At 38.0% G+C, this 21,773-nt stretch overlaps 2 protein-coding genes across 2 annotated transcripts; both read left to right on the top strand.

Moving 5' to 3' along the window:
• Positions 1-2,596: 2,596 nt before the first annotated feature.
• Positions 2,597-6,601, top strand: LOC108873475 (phospholipase B1, membrane-associated). The gene is made up of 12 exons (XM_051071810.1): positions 2,597-2,742; positions 3,130-3,183; positions 3,642-3,702; positions 3,793-3,827; positions 4,372-4,456; positions 4,547-4,598; positions 4,769-4,849; positions 5,351-5,416; positions 5,516-5,574; positions 5,765-5,840; positions 6,002-6,109; positions 6,401-6,601. The coding sequence occupies exons 1-12, from the start codon at positions 2,691-2,693 to the stop codon at positions 6,560-6,562; spliced, it is 891 nt and encodes a 296-aa protein (XP_050927767.1). The 5' UTR covers positions 2,597-2,690; the 3' UTR covers positions 6,563-6,601.
• Positions 6,602-14,998: 8,397 nt separating this feature from the next.
• Positions 14,999-21,677, top strand: LOC108873472 (serine/threonine-protein phosphatase PP1-beta catalytic subunit). The gene is made up of 8 exons (XM_018661648.2): positions 14,999-15,949; positions 17,528-17,659; positions 17,856-18,086; positions 18,316-18,420; positions 18,629-18,700; positions 18,934-19,085; positions 19,911-20,045; positions 20,138-21,677. Exons 1-8 carry the CDS (start codon positions 15,889-15,891, stop codon positions 20,240-20,242), a joined length of 993 nt encoding a protein of 330 aa, XP_018517164.1. The 5' UTR covers positions 14,999-15,888; the 3' UTR covers positions 20,243-21,677.
• Positions 21,678-21,773: the final 96 nt, after the last annotated feature.

Below are 21,773 nucleotides of genomic sequence, written 5' to 3'. Positions count from 1 at the left end.
AGAGCAGGAGCATCTGCCATAATGTTCATTTTATGTTATATATTTTCTAACATATTAAAATATAAATATATAAAAATATACAGACATGAAAATGACACTAGTGACCTATTATACAGAATAATCAATTATACAACTGGGGATTTAATAGTCATAAGAAATTTTATAAATAGCTGTGATTCTTCAGTTTCAGAGATTTTTTTCAGGGATTTTTACTTTTATCTTTCGCTGAAGTCCAAAATTTGAGTCAAGTTAGGTCAGGCAATTTTTAAAGCATTTGTACAGATCGTGGCAACTATTGTCATGCTGTTGTTGCATATTCAGAAGTGTAACTCTAGGACAAACTGTTCAGCTCATCTAAGCCTGTTCAAAGATTAGCATAGATCAGGGAGATAAAAGCCATGCTTCAGCAGGAGGTTCATGCAGAGTTAATGTTCTTGAGGGAAGATAACAGACTCTAAAGGCAGCACGACCTCATATCACTATTACAGTAATCACAGCTGGAGTTGACTCTGTGGTCAGTGATTGTGTTCATAGTTCTGCAGCATTAAAGATCTGCTGGGAACAACAGGGAAACCATGGACAGATCATAACTTTACATTTTTCCCAGTGGCATCTAAATCTTAGATAAATAAGTTTAAATGTTTTAATGTACAGTTTGTTTGTCTTTGGCTGTGTGTGGTTAAATTCAATACTGCTGGCAGGATGAGAGCTAGTATTAACATCTGCAGTTCATTAGAATAAGGACAGCAGTAGTAAAAATCTGGTGAGTTGTTTTCTTAACTTCCTTGTAAAGAAAGACCACTCCTCACCTCTCTTATCGGGGGGAGAGATAAACGACAGACAAGGTTTATAACACTGAGGCATCTCTGTTATGCAAGTTTCCACAGTTTCCAAAATAATAAATCGATTCAACTAAATATTAAATAAATTGATTCAACACATTTTATAAAATAAGGAGAAATAAATCTGCAAACGGCTCAACAGGGAGTTTTAACAAACTCTACATCATCTCTCAACCAAAACTTTTTAATCTTGTTACTGGTCTCATTAAGAATAGTATAAGTGACACAGGACCACTTTTAAAACAAAAATCAAAGTTTGTAAAGCAAACTTTAGTCTATTTATTCTATATTTATGCAACACAGAATCATTAACTAATTGAAGCCAACAAGGAGCACGGTTGGTGTAAAAACTGATGTCTTCCTTCACCTTATCCATAAATTCTAAAGATAGAGATAGCGTTAACTTATTGTGCTAATAACCAAGATAATTTTTCTCCCTTTCACCTGTGGTGCTTTGCCCTGTCATATGAATAACCGTTAAACAGTCAGTGAACACAGTGGCGTGATTCCTGACCTTACATTGTGAGAGGTCAAGTCAACATGTCAAGGACTGATATATAAGGTGTTAAAGGAACAGTCTGACATTTTGGGGTTTGTGGTCAGCATAAAGAACTGGAAACAGTGGAAACAGGCAGCCTGGTTATGTCCAAAGGTAACAAAACTCTAAAGTGACTTGCTGGAGTCTTCTTGTCACCGTGAGGTTGACAAGCAACCAGCAGAGACTCCAGGATGTTATCGTGTCCAGCCAAGAGGCAATCCAGCACATAACCCCACCTAGAACCACAGCTTTTCAGAACACACATAAGCAGTCAGTGGCATAAAACAAAACTAGTGTTACTCCAGTCTGTTGCAACATAAAAGTAGCATAGCATAACTTTATAAACTTAAAAGCACAATCCTACAAACCTACGATCGCTCTCAAACTGAGTAACTTAATACAGAGAGAGATGTGAAATCATAAAAGAGTTAGAATCAGAAGCTGTAATATTGTTTTAGAAATTGTCTTTCAAATTACGCATTCAGCCAATAATGATAGTTTGATTAGTTAACTTATTGCCAATAGCATTTCAAAGCTGTAGATTAAAGCAAACAGTGTAATTGCAGTGTTACTTGCTGTTTGTTAATTAATTATTTCTGAGCATGAATATTTTGAAATTTGCAATCTTCAGTCACTTATCTATCTGCAGCTGATCTGTCTGACTTCAGGATGGTTCTCAGATAATGAGCTTCAAAGTTTTTCAGCATCAATCAGTTCTGACACAAAAGACAGATTGAAGCTCATCAGGCTGTGTAGATGCAGATGTGCAGATTTTATCACAGCTACAAAACAGATTCATGGTTTGAATGTGTTTCACCTCTCTGCAGAGCAGATAACGACAAATGCTAGAACCTTGCAACTCGATACCTTATTATAACCGTCCTCACAGTTCAATGTAGTAAAGAGAAGTGTAATTGTATATTTTCTACATTTTCAGTAATGTTAGATTACAATCTTTATATTTGTTCTTATTCATTGTAATCAAATGAACTATAAGTGAAAGTAAAAACCCTCTGAAAGTCTATAAATAGAAGCACATTAACCTGTAAGTTCACTGTCACTCATTATTACAATAAAGTTTCATTAGGATCTTATGATAATCATTCATTATAAAACCTTGTGGCTGTGTCCTTTGGACAAGTAGGCCAGTCCCTCCCCTCTGTGAATATTTATGATATGTATACTTTATTGGCCAGGTATAACTGATAATGGCAAAGACAGACGGCTGAGCGCCAGAGAGAGCAGAGAGGAAGGAGGAACGGCTGCAGAAAAGATACACGAGGACAAAATCAGAGAAAATCGGAGAAAAGATGCTTCCACAGCTGCTTCTCATCTCACTGCTGGGGTCCACATGGACTACAGGTCTCTTTGATTAAATGCTTGTTTCAGCCTGTCAGTGCTGCAGGTTTTTGGGATTTTACGTTTGACTATCTCCTTTGTTCGTGTGGTTGAAAATCATGCTGTGAATCTGTAACTGATGAAGCTCAAGGAAAGACGATGTACTAAAATACATCAGGAGGATTATGTTTTGAGATTGCTCTGTGCACTTTTTGTGTTTCAACTTTTTATAAAATTTTAAATCATGTTAAGTTTTAAGTTATCCGTTTTTGATTCCACGTGACGTTTTTGGATGTATACTTCTGCCTAACAACAAAGTTATCCTGCATGGCTGTTCAGTTGTCTGTATTGATCTAAATATTTATTCCTCTCAAACTAGTTTCTTAGTTTAATCTTTCCTCGTGTTTTCAGTAACTGGACTGCATTGTGCTCAGACGTTTCCTTCTCAGCCACCTCCTTCAACTGGTAAGTCAAATAGAGTTTAGGTTTATATTGACTAAGGATTCAGAGAATAAGACCATGGATGAAAACTATCAAGTGTTTTTTGACAAAAGTTTTTTTTGTAGAGTATAATATTCCAGTATAACCATCCAAGGCTAGAAGTGGCAGATGGTTGACTACTGATGCGCCTTTAAAATCAACAAAACAAAAATGTTTGGTCAAAGCTTTTTAGATTAAAAGTGGTTTAAGAAAAAGATTCAAATGTGGAGCAGAATTTCTCAGGCTATTCTGTCTAAAAATGGATAACTTCTAACTGCAGAGTCAAGTTTGATTTTGTAAATATGATTAATTCCAGCATTGGACAATAACTATCTGTGCTGTACTTAAGTACTTGTACTCGCAGGTGTTAATATGTTCTATTAAATTCTTCTGTCTGTTAGTCCCGAGACTCTACTTGAAATGTTATTTCTTCCTCTCTCAAGTTAGCAGTGTTAGGCCCTCAGACGTGGCTGTGCTTTCCCCTATTGGACTTCACATGCACAGGTGAGCACAGGTTGATACTTGCTTCACAAGGTCTGAAATTCATCAGCATAGAGACATAATCATACTGTGAGTTTTCTCTTCTTCCTGCAGCACTGAGCTGTCCACAGTGGTATCAAGACTCAGAGGTAAATTTTAAACTTTTATTTTATTTGTGGGGTTTACAGGGTCTAATTGTTTCCAAATTACGGCGCTAAACTGGTGCTAAATCAAAATTTAACTTTGACAAGAATTGGCTTAGAGTCTAAATAAACACAGTAATGCACCTAAAGAGATTGATATGAGCTTCTATTGCACTACTGTGCGCTATCTTTACTACACTGATATCTAAACTAACTGATAATTTAAAACAATGAACCCCAATACACTTACAGTACACACCAGGCTTGTGATCTGCTATCTCTTTAAAAGCCATTCATAAAATGAAAAGCACTGTCTGTCCTTCATACAGGTAATATACTCACTGACACAAAGCAGGAAGGTCATGGTTGTTGATGAAGGTGTGCTTCACCTTGTCATTTCCTCTGATTAAAATGTTAATCTTGAATTTGCAGTCTTGTTAAAACACTGTCCCCCAGTAATGTTTTTCCCATTACAGCCCGTCAGCATGTTTACACCTACAAGCTGCTCTTGGTTTTGATGTTAAACTTGTGTTCACATCCTGTCTGTCAGAGCTGATGACCCTATTCAATCCTGCGCTGATCAGTACACTCTCAGATGAAACAACCTTGAACGGCCCTCAGTTCGTTCAACAAAGGTGCAGACAGAACTTTCTGACATGAACACAGTTTGCAATCAATGACTCTTGCTGCTGCCAGTAATTTCAAGTTTTGCTTTCTGTCCTTAGCTCACTGGTGGAGCAGGCAAAGGAAGTAAACATCTATCTCCAGAACAACCAGGTAGGAGTTTTAGTGTCTCAAACTAATGGAAGGAGTTTCTAAATGTGTAATAATTACTGCTAATTTATGGAGGTACTCCGAGGGAACACACTGAAAATGACCATAAAATAATTCTGATATTATAGGCCTGTAAAATAAACAGCTTGTGGTTTATTTTTTTTCCCCTACAGGTCATTGATGTGGATAGAGACTGGAAGCTGGTGCTTCTTTTTGTTCAGGTGGATCAGCTCTGTGCCTGCAAGCAGCAGCAGGTAAATGTGAGATATCATTATGATGTTACAAAATTATTACAAAGTGCTTTGTCTCAGAGCCAAGAGCTCAAATCACTGGTTCTTCTATGTTTCTATAAGCTCTTAAGTTACAGAGTACGTTTCTTTGTCTCATCAGAATCAGATACACATACTTTTACTTTGATAAAATATGTCCTTGTGTCTCTAATATTAACATTTAAAAAATATATCCTGCATTTATTTTCAGTATTCAGCATTTGCTGTGATTTGAGTTACCTCTAAAGACTTCTAAAAAACAACTGAAAATACACTATACAAATCCTCACAGGTATTTTTTTTTAAAGCATTAGGGAAGCAAAGCAAATCTTCATGATACTTAGCAATAAACCAAGACTCTGTCTATCTGTGGAGATGTTTAGCGATTTGTGCCAGTAATAAGAAAATGAAGCAAATCCTGAAACCCTGATATTTGAGAGATTAACAAAAAGGTTACTGCAGTGCTAATCTGGTGTTTATGTGCAGGTTCAGTCTGTTATCCAGTCAGTGGTTGAAGAGGTGGATGAAGCTCTGCAGCTGCTGCGCTCTCAGGTATATTTCACATTATACACAGTATTTTCATCCTGTCACTTTAACTCTGTTTGCAGTATTTACACATTTTACTCTTTGTTTCACATCACTATGTTGCAGCTAAAGCGGACCATCGTCAGCGTTGCATTGTGGGATGGAGAGCACAATGCTTTCCAAAAGTAAGTTCGTATTCTAAAATGATTCTTCATCAACAGCTTTAGTTTTGATTTGCATATTCTCTTGTTCCAAATTCTATTTAAATGACTCTTTATGCCATTTTTATGGTAGATCATAGATCATTGATTTATTCTGCCTTTCGTCTTTTTATCATTCACTGTGAAAGACTGAATGAATCTGTTTTACTGACAGGATGTGCCCATGCATGGAAACAAACCGTGAAGGGGAAGTCAGACTTTTGAGGGCCACGCTCACTCAATCTCTGCAGGTTTGTCCGTTATTCATCCTCAGATATCTATAGTATGTAGTTGGCCACATTCAGTCAATTTTACAATTTTAGCTGCAGTGAAATTTTGACCTACAGTAGGGTGGTGGAGTTCAAACTTGTGTATACCTGAACTATTAATGACTGATTTTTCCTCTGACCAGGAGTCCTTGGATGAGCTGATGGTGAAGAAACGCTGGTACAGTGACAGAGATGACTTCACCGTCACTCTGCAGGACAAACCTTTCATCACAGACCTGTCATCTGTTGCTGTGAGTTACATTAAACTGATCACTTTACCCTCCATCTTACAGTTACTGTTATCTGCACCATTTTGCATCCCTACATCCTTGTTGATACTGAAACAAGGAGTAATCTGGCCTCCTTTTTCACAGTGGATTTAAGTGGCTCAAGTATCTAATGATTTTCCATACTGATGAGATCTGAGATGAGCTTGCGACAGTAACAGACGCAACGTCCTGATTATCTCATTACAAGAATTTAAGATCTACTTTTTTATCTAACATACATCACAATGTTGTTAATGTTCTTTTTTTGAACAGAGTGGGAAGCCTCTTTCTGAGTCAGAAGCTGCACAGCAAACTGATAAACTGATGGTGCAGATGTGGGCAAACCTGGTGAGGCCTACAGCAATCTCTTGCTCTCTACACATGCTGTATATACACAAACATATAGGGTCATTGTTCGCTCTGAGGCAAACATGAAAACAATGAGTTTTCTGTCTTTCAGCATGCAGCCCACAGTAGGCCAAGATACCACAGAGGACAATGGCCAGATCATTGCATTGCCATGTCCAACTGAGGTGAGAAACTGTGCTAAAAATCCACACACACGAAGCCAAATCAGCTGGTCAAAGTGTGCCGTTAAACACATTGTAGTTTAAAGTAGTAATTCTGCATGCCACAATAAATATTCTGTGATTTCTTCTTTCTTTCTCCTCCTCCTCTCCCTGGTTATCTGTGTCCCTCCCCAAGGACCGACCCTTCCTGAGGACAGAGGGAAACTCTCCTTCATATCACCACAGTGATGTTTCTCCTCTCCTTCACCCTGTGAGTATACTGTCTGGTGTCGAGCCAAATGGAAGCTGTGGCGGTGTTGTTTACCTCCTGTCTGCTCCTGACTGTGGATGTGCTCTGTGTGTCCGGTCAGTTTACAGGAACAGAGATGTCCTGCGAGGACCTCGGCCCATCAGACTCCACACCCACCTCAGGTAAGATGGCTTATACTTAATTAACCAGGCTTCTATCAGCCTCCAGGGGAGACATTTATAAGTGTAATATTGTTGTGTAGTTGCTCAGAATGTCACGTGTGGTCTAATTAATAAAGTGTGGGGTCGATATTATTCTAACGAGACATCCTCTGTATGTTCCTAGTCCATGAACTCAGACCTGCAGATATCAAAGTGGTGGCTGCTGTGGGAGACTCTCTGACGGTGAGTCATTTTGTCATTCTTTTTTTTTTTATTTAATTTTTTTTAGATAAATAGATTTATTAAAACAAAACTTTATTTGATTGATTGACAAGAAAATCAGCACGTTTATCGATAATAAATACAGTCAGACTTGACTGCACTGTGAACAGTCCAAAGATCTAAAGGCCTTAGTGGACATTTAGGCCATGAACTTGTATTATATAATCACATAATTGGTGTAACAGTATAATGGAATCATATTATTGATATCTATTAATGAAGATGTTATAAACTGCAGAGGACAGAGAGCTTTAGTACTGTGTCATCATGTCACTAAAACACTGTCTGTTTCTATCTGTCAGGCAGGGAATGGTATTGCATCCAGCCCAAACAACATCCTGGATGTCCTGCGTCAGTACAGAGGTTTATCCTGGAGGTGAGACAAACCTCTTCAACACAACATTACTGAATAATGCCTATGTTTAACTTTTTGCAGTGTTGGCACTACAGCCATCAAATCATTCAGTTAGAAAATTTTAAAAATGTCATTTCCCTCAGTATTGGTGGAGATGAAAACATCACCACTGTCACCACTCTGCCCAGTGAGTCTCATTCTTGATAACTTACTACACCTGTTGCTCCAATCAAATTGTTTTTTTTTACTACCTAATGGTACCTTTTTGTTTTAACAGACATATTAAAGCATTTTAATCAAAACCTGACGGGCTACTCTGTCGGTATGGGCAAACAACAAACTCCTCAGGCTTTCCTCAACCAGGCTGTAGCAGGAGCTAAAAGCAAGTGAGTCCTACATTATCCTAGATTAATCACAAAATACTTGATTCATATTATAAGAATTAAGCATATATAAGCTCAGATACATGCATCAAAGTTGTTGGAAATCCTACACGAATCCATTTGATATATGTAATTGTCATTGGAGTGGTTCATATTTTTAGGTTACATGATCTTTGCCATTTCATTGGGATATTTTATTTTCTTTGTGTTTTAAGGGACTTACCATCACAGGCACAAGCCCTGGTGGCAAGGATGAAGAACGACTCTGTAAGTTTGTAATCTTAAAGTTCTTATTCTTTACTTATTTCTTAAAAAGTATATTCATTTTTTAAATAGCTTTACTTATTTTTAAAATTGTCTACTCCACTGTAAAATCCTCTTGTACTTATGTACATATGTTACATCTAATTTGGTGCTTTGGCCATAAAATTTCTGCTTTTTCAAAATCAAGAATTACAAGCTAAACAAGGAAGATCTACTTACAGTATGAATGCGTCATGTATCCATATTTCATCAAACATTAAACAGACTAAGAAATAAAAATCAGCCTTAAAGTAACTACACACTAATCACACTCGCTAACATTCCTCTCTCTTGTGTAGAGGATCAATTTTGAATCAGATTGGAAAGTCATCACTGTTTTCATTGGTGGTAATGACGTCTGTGACCACTGCTACAACTCTGTGAGTACTAATAAGTAATGATAAGGTATTTTTAGAGCAGTCAAAAACACTTGAAAGACATAAAAATGAACACATATAATTTTCTTTACAGCTACTCTATTCTGTGGAGAATTATGTTCGTAATGTTCGTGAAACCCTGGATTATCTACACAAAGAGGTAAAATAAGTAAAACAGGCTTCATGCTGCATGATGATCTGGTTGATTGTTTGTTTGCATTAACTGATCTCGTTCCTGTCAGGTGCCTCGAGCTCTGGTGAACTTAATAGAGCCTCTCCATATCACCCCTCTGAGAGAAATGCACACAGACGCTTCAGTTAAATGCCCAACTTGGCTGGTAAAGTGGGTATCACTTTTCTCTCTGTCTTTTAATACGCTCTCTTAAAAATTGAAAATTGATTTCAACAAAGGAATGTGGGTGATGTGTTTGAATCCAGCTCATGTGCTCCCATCATGACTCCATGATCCCCCTGTTATCATCTAATAATTAATCATAAACAGTGATATAATACCATGTGATCTCTCCTTTGTCAGTATTCTGTGTCCTTGCGTTATCTTGCCAAAGGCCAACTCTAAAGCTCTTCAAATGGTGGAGGACCTCAACAGAGGCTATCAGGTAAGAAAATCCAAAGAAACCATGTTATGATCTGTAAAGTGATAGTCCAGTTCCTCCTCACACACCAACACTTTCTCTTTCTTTCTTTAAGCGTTTACTGCATGAGCTCGTGGAGTCAAGTTGGTATGACACTCGCTCAGACTTCACTGTGGTCATCCAGCCTTTCTTCAGAGAAATCGTTGTCCCCAGACTGCCGGTCAGTAACAATGACAACTCTATACAAAGTCTTTACTTTTGGACTACACTGGCTCTATAGGAAACTGTTCCATCAGTAACCTTATATCCAATATCTAACCACAGAATTATCATCATAGGGTGTCTGCTAAAGTATATCCAGTGTGTTGGAATACACAGCATGTAAAACAATTACAGTATTCTGATTTTGTCAATTTAAAGTCACTGAATTAACAGCACGAAAAGCTTCAGGCGTCAGGCCAGTCTATCTTAAAACAATGAGTTTACACTCAGTCTATTTTTTTAGCAATTCTCTGAACAATGTTGAATAATTTAGACACTGTCAAAATAACTACAGACACTGGCTTCAGCAGTCAGCTGTAATGGCTGCCACGTGGTTATTAAGACTTAGACCAACTACAGTTTTTGCTTCTCCTTTTCTTATTATAATACTCTGGCAGTTACTTTTTTTATGTAGACTGAAACATATTGCGTTGTTCAAAATAGTCCTGAATTTTACTGCTCTGATGAAAAGCAGTCCTTAAGTTTCATAAGTTTATTGTACCTTTTCCACAGGATGGCCGTCCTGATCGCTCCTTCTTCAGTGCTGACTGCTTCCATCTCAGCCAGAGGGCCCAGACACAGATGGCTCGCTCCCTCTGGAACAACATGGTAAGAAGCTGCTTTATTCACAATATTTTGTGCACATGTTAATGTTCCAGTGTATTGTGTATTGTACTGTATGATACTCACCTGTCACTCTGACTCTTGTTTACCCAGCTGGAGCCTCTGGGCAATAAGACTACTACACAGAATTTTTCTGCAGACATTGACCTGAAATGTCCAACAAAGGTAATAAACTGTGGTTAAATAGAGAACCAGTGTTATGAATGTTGGTAAATGTGGTTTTAAATGGAATTATGTCTCTAAGTTTTCCTAATGTCCTGACTGTTTGCAAATGCTTGTTTAACTTGCATGTACATCATCTTTCTATATTTTGAAGCTGCATAGTCTCTGACAGCTGTGATATAATGTAGGTTCCTCTGTTTTTCTACAGACTTCACCATATATTCGCACCTACAATAACAGCAATTACATATATGCTGGTCCCTCCCCAACACCTGGACCCATTACAGTAAGCATCTAATATCTACCTGAGAAGCTGTGAAGTGATCTAGTACAAGTAAAATATATAATGTTTAACAACTTAAGACCTGAATCAAGCTAAAATTTCACAGAAGCCCAAATAGCAATGACATATTTAGCAGATCAGTTGATAAGTTTCTGGTTCCAGCTTCTCAAAAGGGAAGCATTGCTGCTTTTCTTTTTTGAATGGAATATTTTTGGATTTTGGGATGTTGGTTAGTACATTTTTTTTTTTTACATTGCCAGTTTCTATTTCTTTTCCCACCAGAACTGGGGAAGTGACTTCTCCTGTGTGGACCTTGTTCCATCTGACATTGTGCCAACCTCAGGTGAGATGACATTCATCACTTCTTTATCAGCAGACAGTCGACGTGAGATTTGATGTCCTCTTTTATCTATACTTAATAAGCTGAAATGAAGACATTGCTGTTTGTGGTTTAGCTTGATGTCAGTACGTCTTTTATCTGTAGTTCACAAGCTGAGACCAGCAGACATCAAAGTGGTGGCAGCACTGGGAGACTCTTCAACGGTAAGGGTTTATATTATGCTTTATATTTATAATAAATGCTCAACAGGTAATATTTTAATATTTTTTTATCATAATATTGTATATCTGTGTGTCTTGAATGGAGACATTAAACATTTAGCACCAACTATGAACCTGTTGATATCAGTCACTTGATGTCATTGAACTATGAACTCTCTAATCAATTTGTTATCAGCCAGATAACACCAGCCTCGCACCGGTGATGATCATCTCTTTTATGTTCTGATGTTTGGTCTTTGATGCAAGAGTTATCTGTGTCTGTGTCTCACTGTGCTCGGTTTTACACTATTTTTCTGTGTCTTCCTGTTGCAATGTGGTTTGTTTGTCCTCTGTTTACAGGCAGGCACTGGCGCTAAAGCAAAGAACATCTTTGACCTCAGTAAAGAATATAAAGGAGTATCATGGAGGTAAAACACACCTATAGTGTCAATAAGTGTTACGTTAACTGTTACATTTTCCAAACCAAATTGACATTTGTTGGGTTTTTCTTGCAGCATTGGAGGGGATAAGACTCTGGAGACTGTCACAACACTGCCAAGTGAGTTTATGCAGCTTATCTGACTCATTAAATCTGACAGAAATAACAATTTCTCTAACTCAATACTGGGAATGTGCATTTGTAGTCTGCAGAGGAGCATTTATTTTAGTGTTAGTGTTGGATGCTGGAAAATCTGTCAGATATTTATTTTCTAAACAGTGGGCCTCATGCAAGAACCACTCATATGAACAGATTCACAATCTTATTCTTACAGTCACCACTATTTATTTAATTTCTCATATTTTCTCTCAAGTACAAAGCAAATGTGCAAGAAAGCCCAAAGAACTTGAAACTAAGCTGTGTGACTGTTTCTCAGACATCTGACATCCATATTTGGGAGCTACTAGAGCCACAGCCTTCCACTAGTAGTCAACAGACCAGGGGAAGGGCTCCTAAGAGTGGCAGACACCTGCAGTGGAGTGCTTCTAAGTTGCTTATTTCTCCTTTGTATCTCCTCAGACATCTTGAAGAAGTTCAACCCCTCTCTAAAGGGCTTCTCTAGAGGTCAGGGGTCAATATATAAGAGCTTCAACATGGCTAAACCTGGAGCTAAGACCTCGTAAGTGCACATTTCTTTTAGTTCCTCCACTTGAGTAAAACTTTTTAAACATCCATTGCCAACACCTCCTGCCTGGATTTGTTCTGTTACAGAGATATTCCAGCACAAGTGCAAGCTCTCATCAAGGCCATGAGAGGGCATAAGGTGAGACTTCCCCCAGATCTGCGTGACTTGTGTAATTCTCTGCATGTCTGACTCAAACAGTGTCTCCATCTTGATGCTGATTTTCTGTATAAATGCTAAACAGGAGGTGAATTTTGAAAAGGACTGGAAACTTGTGACGATATTCGTAGGGGCAAATGATCTTTGCCATTATTGCACAGACCAAGTAAGTGCTCCTTAAAATTCATGTACTCTACACAAATACATACATTTCTGTATATTATGAAACTGCAATAAGAATATGTTTTATATTTCTGCAGAATAATCTGTCACCTAAGAATTATAGTCACAATATCATGCTCAGCTTGGACACGCTTTACAAAGAGGTGAATCATAATGAAAAATATTACAAGTCAATCTAATCTGTCTTTGTGAGTATAAGTGGATCATATTCTTTCTCTCTCTGTATCTTAAGGTACCGAGGCTGTTGGTCAATGTTGTGGAGATAATGCAGATATATCCACTGAAAAAAGTTCAGAGGAACACACTAGGCTGTTCTCTACTGCAGAGGTTTGTTTTGTATTGTACTCCAGACTGTTTTTCTGGTCTATGATGTACAGTAGTCAACATGATCCTTTCATTAGTGACATATTTCTACAAGTTATAATGCATCTAAATAATTTACAGCTACAAACAGAATTATTGAATTCAAATATAGATAAATTCATTATATCTATAGAATAGCTCCTAAAGGAATGTAAATATTGAAAACAATTCAGTTTTCACTACATTTCAATTGGATTTAAAGAGAGATTCTATGATCATGGGAAAAATTGGTTGGTAAAGGCTTAAGATTAAATTGTATGGAGTTGATGTTTGTAGTTTGCTCTGATGCTTTTATACTTTTAATATAGCTGTTGTGGCTTGAGATTTTGATGGGACAGATGATCATCTCTGGCAATGTATAAAATCAAACACTTTGAGTTGTGATTTTCCAGCTTAATTGGCTTTACAGTCTTTACTACTGCTCTGATCTGGAATCAGTTATTTTTACTTGAGTCTTTAATGGAAATTTATGAGAATCTGGCAATTGATGGGACTCTGTTTTTTTTTTTTTTTTTGCAGGACCAGCTGTCCTTGTGTAATCAACCCATCTGAAAACTCCCCAGAAATTGAAGACATAAAACGAATCAATCACCAGTTCCAGGTAAAAACTTTCCCAAATATCACATTTTTTAAAAATGGGATTCCCTCAGTTATTTCTGTCATTTCTTCATTTTCCTATTATTTCCCCTAGGCTGAGATACAGTATCTTATTTCTGGAGATCGCTACGATGGAAAAGAAGATTTTGCTGTTGTCCTTCAACCATTTCTACACAATTCCTTTATCCCTCATATTGGAGTAAGTTACAGAGACAAATGTATCAAAACAAACACATGCACACAAATAATGAAACGTACTCAGGCTAAAAGTTGGATCTTTTCAACAGAAAGGCGAGGCTGACCCAAGTTTCTTCTCTGTTGACTGTTTCCACATCAGTGAGCGAACTCACTCTGAGATGGCCATTGCCCTCTGGAATAACATGGTGAGCAAAGGGAAATAATAAAGCAAACTGAGGCAGAGTGACAATGTTTCTGTGTGTTTTTTTGGGGGGGTGATTTTTGATTTTACTGAATTTCTTTTTCTGTCTTTAACAGTTGGAGCCTGTAGGTAGGAAACAGGCCTACAACAACTTCACATATGATCGCTCCAAGATTCACTGTCCCTCTGAGGTATGTGTAGAAATTTCTGGTGTCTAGAGAGAAATCCCCCTGCTCACAACTCATGTTATAACTGTACACAACTCAATTAGACCAATTTACTATGAAATAAATAATCATATGAATAAATAAATACAAAGTATGTATATAACCATGACATGGTGATATAATCCAATAATTAGAAAAAAACAGCTGAATATTATGAAAAATATAATAGGACCGAATAAAAAAATAGACAAAAACAACATTTTGAAATAAAAACTACTGAAATTTTTTGAAAAAAAATGAAAGAAACTGGAATATTATGAAAAAAAGCAGGACAACAAAACATTGGATGATTATTTGCTTGCATTTAATATGATTAATTATCAGTGAGCATGTCTTTTTTTATTCAATACTGAACATCTCTGGCCTCCATATAACTCGACTCACTGTATTCTTATTCTTTCAGGTTTTTTTAAAGTGAAACTAAAAATTCTATTCTACCTTTTCCTGTAGGCCAGTCCCTTCATCTTCACCAAGATAAACAGCCTCCCAAGTCCACCAGTAACCGTCACTACTGCTGCTCCAAGCACAGACACCACCACATCCATCAGCACCAGTCCTATACCAACCATTTCTGTGCCCAAATGTTCCTCCTCTGTGCCTGTATGGGTGCCAGTGGTTGTGGGACTTGTCGGTTTACTGGCTGGTATTACTGGCGCCTGGCTTCTTCTCTCCTGCAGTCAACGCCGGAAAAACAAAGCAGAGAGGGGACAAGAAATGAGAGGAACTGGTTTTTAATGCAGCTGTTCTTATTTCCGACAGCATACTTAAGCCTTAAAGCTGCATCAAGCAATTTTTGAACACCTGAGGACAGAAAGTAGATTCCAAAATTAACACCCAGCATAAACAGCAACATTCTCTCTAGCCACCTGTTGCATGCAAATCCAATATCCAGTTGCACTGTAGCCCTGGTTTGGTCCAGCAGTTCTTGCAAAAGATCAGAGTCTCTTTGTTTTGCTAGACGTTTGACTTTCTTCACCATCTGCTTGTTCACTGTTTGTTGGTTCAAGCTAGACAAGCAGTGAACAGTCAGCTTGTCTGATTTTCTGTGGTGGGAGCAGCTGTTCACAGTTATATTTGAGGTGCCAGGGTGAGCCGCTGTAGCTAAGCACTTACAAAATGATATCTAGGACCAATAAACCAGAATAATAAAACCTGCAAAGAGCAGCAGACTGGGATGTAGCTTTTCACCATTTCACATTACAGGTACTGAAATAATTAAATGCTAGTTTTGAAAATATTGCTTAATGGTAATACAGGTATACATATAAATATTTTATATATTCCATGTGTAATTGATGAATCTTCAAGTTTTGTACATTTCTCTTTAGTCATTTTTTATTTATTGACAAAATAAAATTGCTACAATATTCAAGTCAGTTGACGTTCTTTTGAGAAAAAAAAAAAGATCGAACCAAGTGAAACAAAGAGTCCTCTCTGTACAGTCACTAGCTTTTTCTTTTCTGTCTTTTTCCTCTTCTTTTCTTTCCTTTTAACAAACAGCAAATTGTAAATGTACTTTCCACCCCCGTTGATGCCCTGGATGGTCCATAATATCACCCTCTATGTGTCTACATGGGAAGGCTCCGCTCCTTTGAGCCTACAAGTCGATATCCAGGGACAATTTTGCCCAGTACCCTGTCTGCGTGAGCATGAGAAACATGGCGGAAAGCGAGTTGAACGTTGACAGCCTCATCTCTCGATTACTGGAAGGTAGGGGAGCATGATGATATGATATCATTCTGTGAGCTTTATCGAGAAAATGACCGTCTTCTACGTTCAAGTTTGTAACCAGTAACTTTACATGTTAAAAATCATACTGCCGTCTTGCATCCTAGGCTCTGTGTTGATCATCAGCGACCCGTGCAGCTATCCGTTGCGTTAAAAGCGCCCTGCTTCAGGAGTAATGTAAACGTTATAGTGATGTCATAGTTTGTAGGCGCTACCTATTCGCTAATATCGGAATGCTAAAATCCATTAACTTCGACTTTGCGCTTGAAATGGGAGATAGGTGGAAATATTCCTTGCTGCTGTCCGAGAAAGAGAGCTAACTACGTTCAGTTGTAATATAACTTAACGTTATGACAATTAAACCACCAATAGCAGAACCAGGCTAGTGTTTTCTCTCTTATTAACAACGGAATGTAATGGAACGAGAAAGAATCGTGGAATGTTGTGGTTGCTAAGTAACGTTAGGTGTTCTCGTTGGCATGGCAGGTAGCTAGCAAATCGCCCGGACACACCCCCTTACATAGGACATCACTAAAACCTCCATAAGTTAGAAATTTCAGAGAAATGTATTTATTGAAAATCTGTGTGTATTAACCTCTACAAATTAATTGTGGCTCACATTTAATTTAAATTGAAGATCCATTCATATTCATTCATTTATTATTTATTTATTGTATTATTTTGCTTTATTTACAACTTGTATACTCTGCTTAATTTTCTGCTCTTTGATAATTTTATTTTGCTCGTGGATTTTTTCCCCATCAACAACTTGGCTTGTTATTTGTAATTTTATTGGTCAAATAAAAACAAAACAAACTAAAAAAATGTTTTTGCATTTTTAAATGAATCAATAATATCCCATCTGGCAATATTTCCAGTGTTGGTTCGTTTTTTCTCACTTTTTTCTTTTGCCACCATGCCCTGGTGATACTGCAATTTGAAAATGAAAAAAGTATTTAAAGGAAACTCAGGATGGTCTGAGCTAAAACATTAGTCAACAAGCTTGTTGTTTATTCTTTATACATGACGCTGCCCTATAAACTTTGTGTCCTTCCTGGACACTACTGCCCCCTTTCACACACTTCCAGCTGAGCTAACAAGCTGTTCATTCCTGTACTTGCCAGTTCATAACAACCCGTGTTGACAGGAGTAAATGGCATGTCTGCCCAGGACCAAAGCAAATGCAATAGTCAGCTCTCTTTAATGGCACACTGTGATGCAAATGTAAACAAAAGGGCAGCTAACCCCAGTGCTGAAAGGCAAAGCATGACTAACACATGCTATCACTCTCCTAATAACTGGTAGGCATTTTAATACAAGTAGAGTATAACAGACTACGTTTTTAGAAGAGTTTTAGAAATGTCAAAAACATTTGTTAACATAAATAATGCTTGTAAACATCAGTGTGAAACAGGCTTAGTTTAGCTTTTGGTCTGACAATGCACCTGACCATTTGTCATTACTGTATGTTGAATTTGATGCATGCATTTGATGTCTCACCCATCCCTGATTAAGGATCAGTCCATGTTGAGTGTTGACCTCTTTGCTGTTGCCTTGCAGTGCGAGGATGTCGTCCAGGGAAGATCGTACAGATGACAGAGGCTGAGGTGCGAGGGCTCTGCATCAAGTCCAGGGAGATTTTCCTCAGTCAGCCAATCCTGCTAGAACTGGAGGCTCCCCTCAAAATCTGTGGTGAGAATTTTTTTTTTTTGTTCCTGACTTATACAGTGGCAAATAATTGGAAAACCAAAGGATGTTGGCTAAATGTTAACTTGTGCTTTCAAGTGCACAATTACACACAAGATTATCCCTTCTATTTTTACAAACATGATGTACAGTATTGAGATTGTGATGTCAACATATATAATATCTGAACATATCATTCCAGGTGATATCCATGGACAGTACACAGACTTGCTGAGGTTATTCGAGTATGGAGGTTTTCCTCCAGAGGCCAACTATCTGTTCCTGGGGGATTACGTAGACAGAGGAAAACAGTCACTGGAAACCATCTGCCTGCTGCTCGCCTACAAGATCAAATACCCAGAAAATTTCTTCTTGCTCAGGGGGAACCACGAGTGTGCCTCCATCAATCGCATCTACGGCTTCTATGATGAGTGTAAGTTGGTTTGTTGAGCACCTGCAACTCATGTATGTACTTCACCTCAAAAGACCTCATGTTTTGAATTTGCAAACAAAATTCTTCCTTATTTATGAAAGTGAGAATCAAGTTTCCGAAGGTTTTATAACCTTAAGTTCCACATCCAAAAAATCTTTTTTTTTTTACATATGACAAAATTGATCTGATTTGTTCTTTATGTGCCACTTTTCTTTATTTTTTTCCTCAGGTAAGCGCAGGTTTAACATAAAGCTCTGGAAGACATTCACAGACTGTTTTAATTGCCTGCCCATTGCTGCCATCATCGATGAGAAGATCTTCTGTTGCCATGGAGGTTTGTCTAGTACTGAAAGACCTAAAATAGCTGTAATGTTAAACCCCATTTTTTCCCATGATATTATCTGGATGCTCTTACAGTCATTTTTGTTTTAGGATTAATAACAGTTGTGTTTCCTATTTTTCATTTACATACATTGTGATGCACATGGAATTTGCCGTAGAGTATAATTCACTTATAATTCAATCATCTGTTCTCCTCTCAGGGCTCTCACCTGATCTACAGTCCATGGAGCAAATTCGACGCATTATGAGACCCACTGATGTCCCAGATACAGGTCTGTTGTCCCATGTGTTTTGATTGTGAACTATAGAATTGACAAGCTGATTGCATCCTTCACATGCTGTCTCCAGGAAAGCATGTGATAGTTATACACAGTATAGTAAGTTAAAGACAAACTCTATTTTAAGGAGCTTTTGGTTTGGAGTTTGTTAACAAGCAGTTGTTATTAGGCACTGACCTGTGACCATGATGTGTATTTGGCTTACTAATGTCTCTGGTTTGTTCCAGGCTTGTTGTGCGACCTGCTGTGGTCGGACCCAGACAAAGACGTCCAAGGATGGGGGGAGAACGATCGGGGAGTTTCCTTCACCTTCGGGGCCGACGTGGTCAGCAAGTTCCTCAACCGCCACGACCTGGATCTTATCTGCAGGGCACATCAGGTAACACTGCTGCTGCCGCCGCCTTGTGATTTCAGACTTTGAGAATACATTATCAGCACATACAGAAACAGAAACACAGAAATACTGTTTTTAATCACTGAGCTCAGTTTAATGTTCCTGATTACATGTGATGAAAGGGTCAGTTATTTCAAGATTTGTACATTTGATACAGGTTTACAATAAGTACATCAAATGCAGCATTAAAGTGAAGGCAGTTTTCTGTTCATTTAAAATGTACTATGTGTTTCCTTAGGATGGATGAATAATTATGATAAAATAACCAGATGGGAAAGTCAGCTTTTGGCTAATCCAGTAAATGAAATACTTGGCAAATCAAGGTGCTTTATCACCAGTAATACCATGAGGCAGAGCTGGTGACAAACTGTAGCCAATTTTTCCACATATTAGTGCTGCTTACTTTTCTAATCCATGCTTGCTGGGACTCATGGGAAATTATAACAAACCACAAAAATTTAAAATAATGTATCATCCTGCCTAGACCTGCAGCAGTTACATTCATTATTAATCTGTTGATCCTATAAAATATCAGAAAACAGTGGAAAATATCCATCAGAATTTCTTAATGCCCAAGTTAACATATTTAAATTGCTTATTTTGTCTGACAAACAGTTCAAAACTCTAAAATGTTAAGTTTACGATCATAAAAGAAGAAGGAGAAAATAAACAGTCACAGCTGAGAAGCCTGAATTTGTGGATTTTTACTTGAAAATGACTTAAAAATACGATTAATTGGTTATAAAAGTTGTTGCTGAGGATTTTCTCTAGATCCACTAATGATTTCAGCTCTAATCCTTCTACCTACAGGTTGTTGAAGACGGCTACGAGTTCTTTGCCAAGCGACAGCTGGTGACGCTGTTTTCTGCCCCCAACTACTGCGGGGAGTTTGACAACGCAGGCGGCATGATGAGTGTCGATGAGTCCCTCATGTGCTCCTTTCAGGTACAGAGAGCTCAGTGTTCGCCGTACCGGCACATTAATCCTGATCTACGTTCTGTCAGTGTATTTATCACTGCCGTCATCCTGTCTCCCAGATTCTGAAGCCGTCAGAAAAAAAAGCAAAGTACCAGTATGGAGGGGTGAATTCAGGACGCCCAGTCACCCCGCCTCGCACCACTCAGGCACCTAAAAAGAGGTGAGTGGCTGGCCCTGACTCTCCTGCTCCTCCCCCCGGCTGGTCTCTGGCCCACGTCTCTGCAGGCTGCCTCAAACACTCCAGCCTTCTCTCAGTAAGCTTGTTCATGTGTAAACAGAAACTCCAGGAGTGTTTTTTGCTTGTTCTGTGGGTATTTTTATGAACACACGAGTGGTATTTTCTCCATTTTTTCAATGCCATGGTATGTATTAACTCAGTCCTCATTTCTACTGCTCAGTCCATTCAGCAATATTAAAACCAACCCCTTGTAGAACGGGCACAGTGTTAAGAAAAGATGCTTCTCTGCCTTCAGATTAATAACTTCCATTGTGATTTTGTGAATGCATGCACACTTGTGAGACTGAGATGGGTTCTTTGCCCTAGTTGATTTAAAATCCTCAACAACAGAGAAATTCTCCCAAACCACAGGTCCCTTCTATATTGGCCAAAGATAAAAAAGGAATAGTTTGATACTTTGGGAAATAAGCAAATTTGCTTTCTCTTCGACTCAAGAATGTTATTCCTCCACGTGGATATATCAATAAAATCCTGAGATTCTGATGATACAATGTGCAATAAATAATGCAAGGAATCTTGCCAAATGCAAGCAAAAACATTTGTAAAGGCCATAGAAGCCTACTTTAAAAAACTTTAAAAAGCTGACACAGCCAACTCCTGCTGTACCTTTACTAGGGCATTCATAAACAATAAAAATCTGCATTAGTGTTTCCAGCCTCAGCTCTGAACATTTTTCACCCCTCACCTCACTGAACGAGCATTTGTGATTGTTGAAGAGCAGAATTTCCATTATCGGTATGAGGTAGGGAAAAAAGCAATGCAATAGCGTAAAAGGTTCCTTTATTGTTCTGATGTAAATTTAATGTATGTGGAAATGTTGGAACCAAAAATCAGTGAGCACTTTGAGTTTGTGTCCTTTAGTCTGGTAAGTACAGTAGGTGTGTAGAAACGTAGAGGCGGATATGACCGCGCAAGAGAAGGTGGTATATAAAAGAAATGTGCAGAACTGACCAGTGCAGGACTAAATAACAGTTATCAGTATATTAACTTTTACAGCGTTAAAAGCTGTTAGTTCTTCACCGCAGTAGATGTCGACCTCTCTCACTCTGAGCATTGTTGCACTTCCAGTCATCGCATGACATTGTAAAGAGGTCAATACCATCAAGTCAAGATGATACTGTTTGTTGTTGGCATAATGCTAGTTATATTACATTGTTCCCACTTAGTGGTTATTGAATGAAGTACAGTAAATCATTTCCAACTCACTAATGAACATTTAACCTATGTGATTTTATTTATTTAAATCTTGCCTTTTGCCTTGTACATCTATTGGTCTTCAAGTTGGAAACAGTATGTTAAAGATGTTTAGAGATTTGTATGAGATTGTTTCAAACGAGTGAAATAAATGGAAGTGCTGTTGAGCCTGGTTTCTTTTTGTGTCTATTTAATTAAGCATGGTGAGTTGGTGAATCACACATGACCCAGAGTAATTCACTCTGCCCAGTGTGAAATGCCTG

Source organism: Lates calcarifer, linkage group LG7_1 (genome assembly GCF_001640805.2).
Source record: "Lates calcarifer isolate ASB-BC8 linkage group LG7_1, TLL_Latcal_v3, whole genome shotgun sequence".
Lineage (NCBI taxonomy): Eukaryota > Metazoa > Chordata > Actinopteri > Centropomidae > Lates > Lates calcarifer.
Note: the sequence above shows the minus strand (reverse complement) of the source record. Positions and strands in the feature narration are given on the sequence as shown.

Bases quoted from the DNA above. Each gene is read 5' to 3' on its own strand.
- LOC108873472 (XM_018661648.2), top strand. From the start codon at position 15,889: ATGAGAAACATGGCGGAAAGCGAGTTGAACGTTGACAGCCTCATCTCT. The intron at 17,660-17,855 runs GTGAGAATTTTT...ATATCATTCCAG, and splicing joins GGCTCCCCTCAAAATCTGTG to GTGATATCCATGGACAGTAC. The intron at 20,046-20,137 runs GTACAGAGAGCT...CCTGTCTCCCAG, and splicing joins CCCTCATGTGCTCCTTTCAG to ATTCTGAAGCCGTCAGAAAA.
- LOC108873475 (XM_051071810.1), top strand. From the start codon at position 2,691: ATGCTTCCACAGCTGCTTCTCATCTCACTGCTGGGGTCCACATGGACT. The intron at 5,417-5,515 runs GTATATTTCACA...ACTATGTTGCAG, and splicing joins TGCAGCTGCTGCGCTCTCAG to CTAAAGCGGACCATCGTCAG. The intron at 6,110-6,400 runs GTGAGTTACATT...TTTTTTGAACAG, and splicing joins CAGACCTGTCATCTGTTGCT to AGTGGGAAGCCTCTTTCTGA.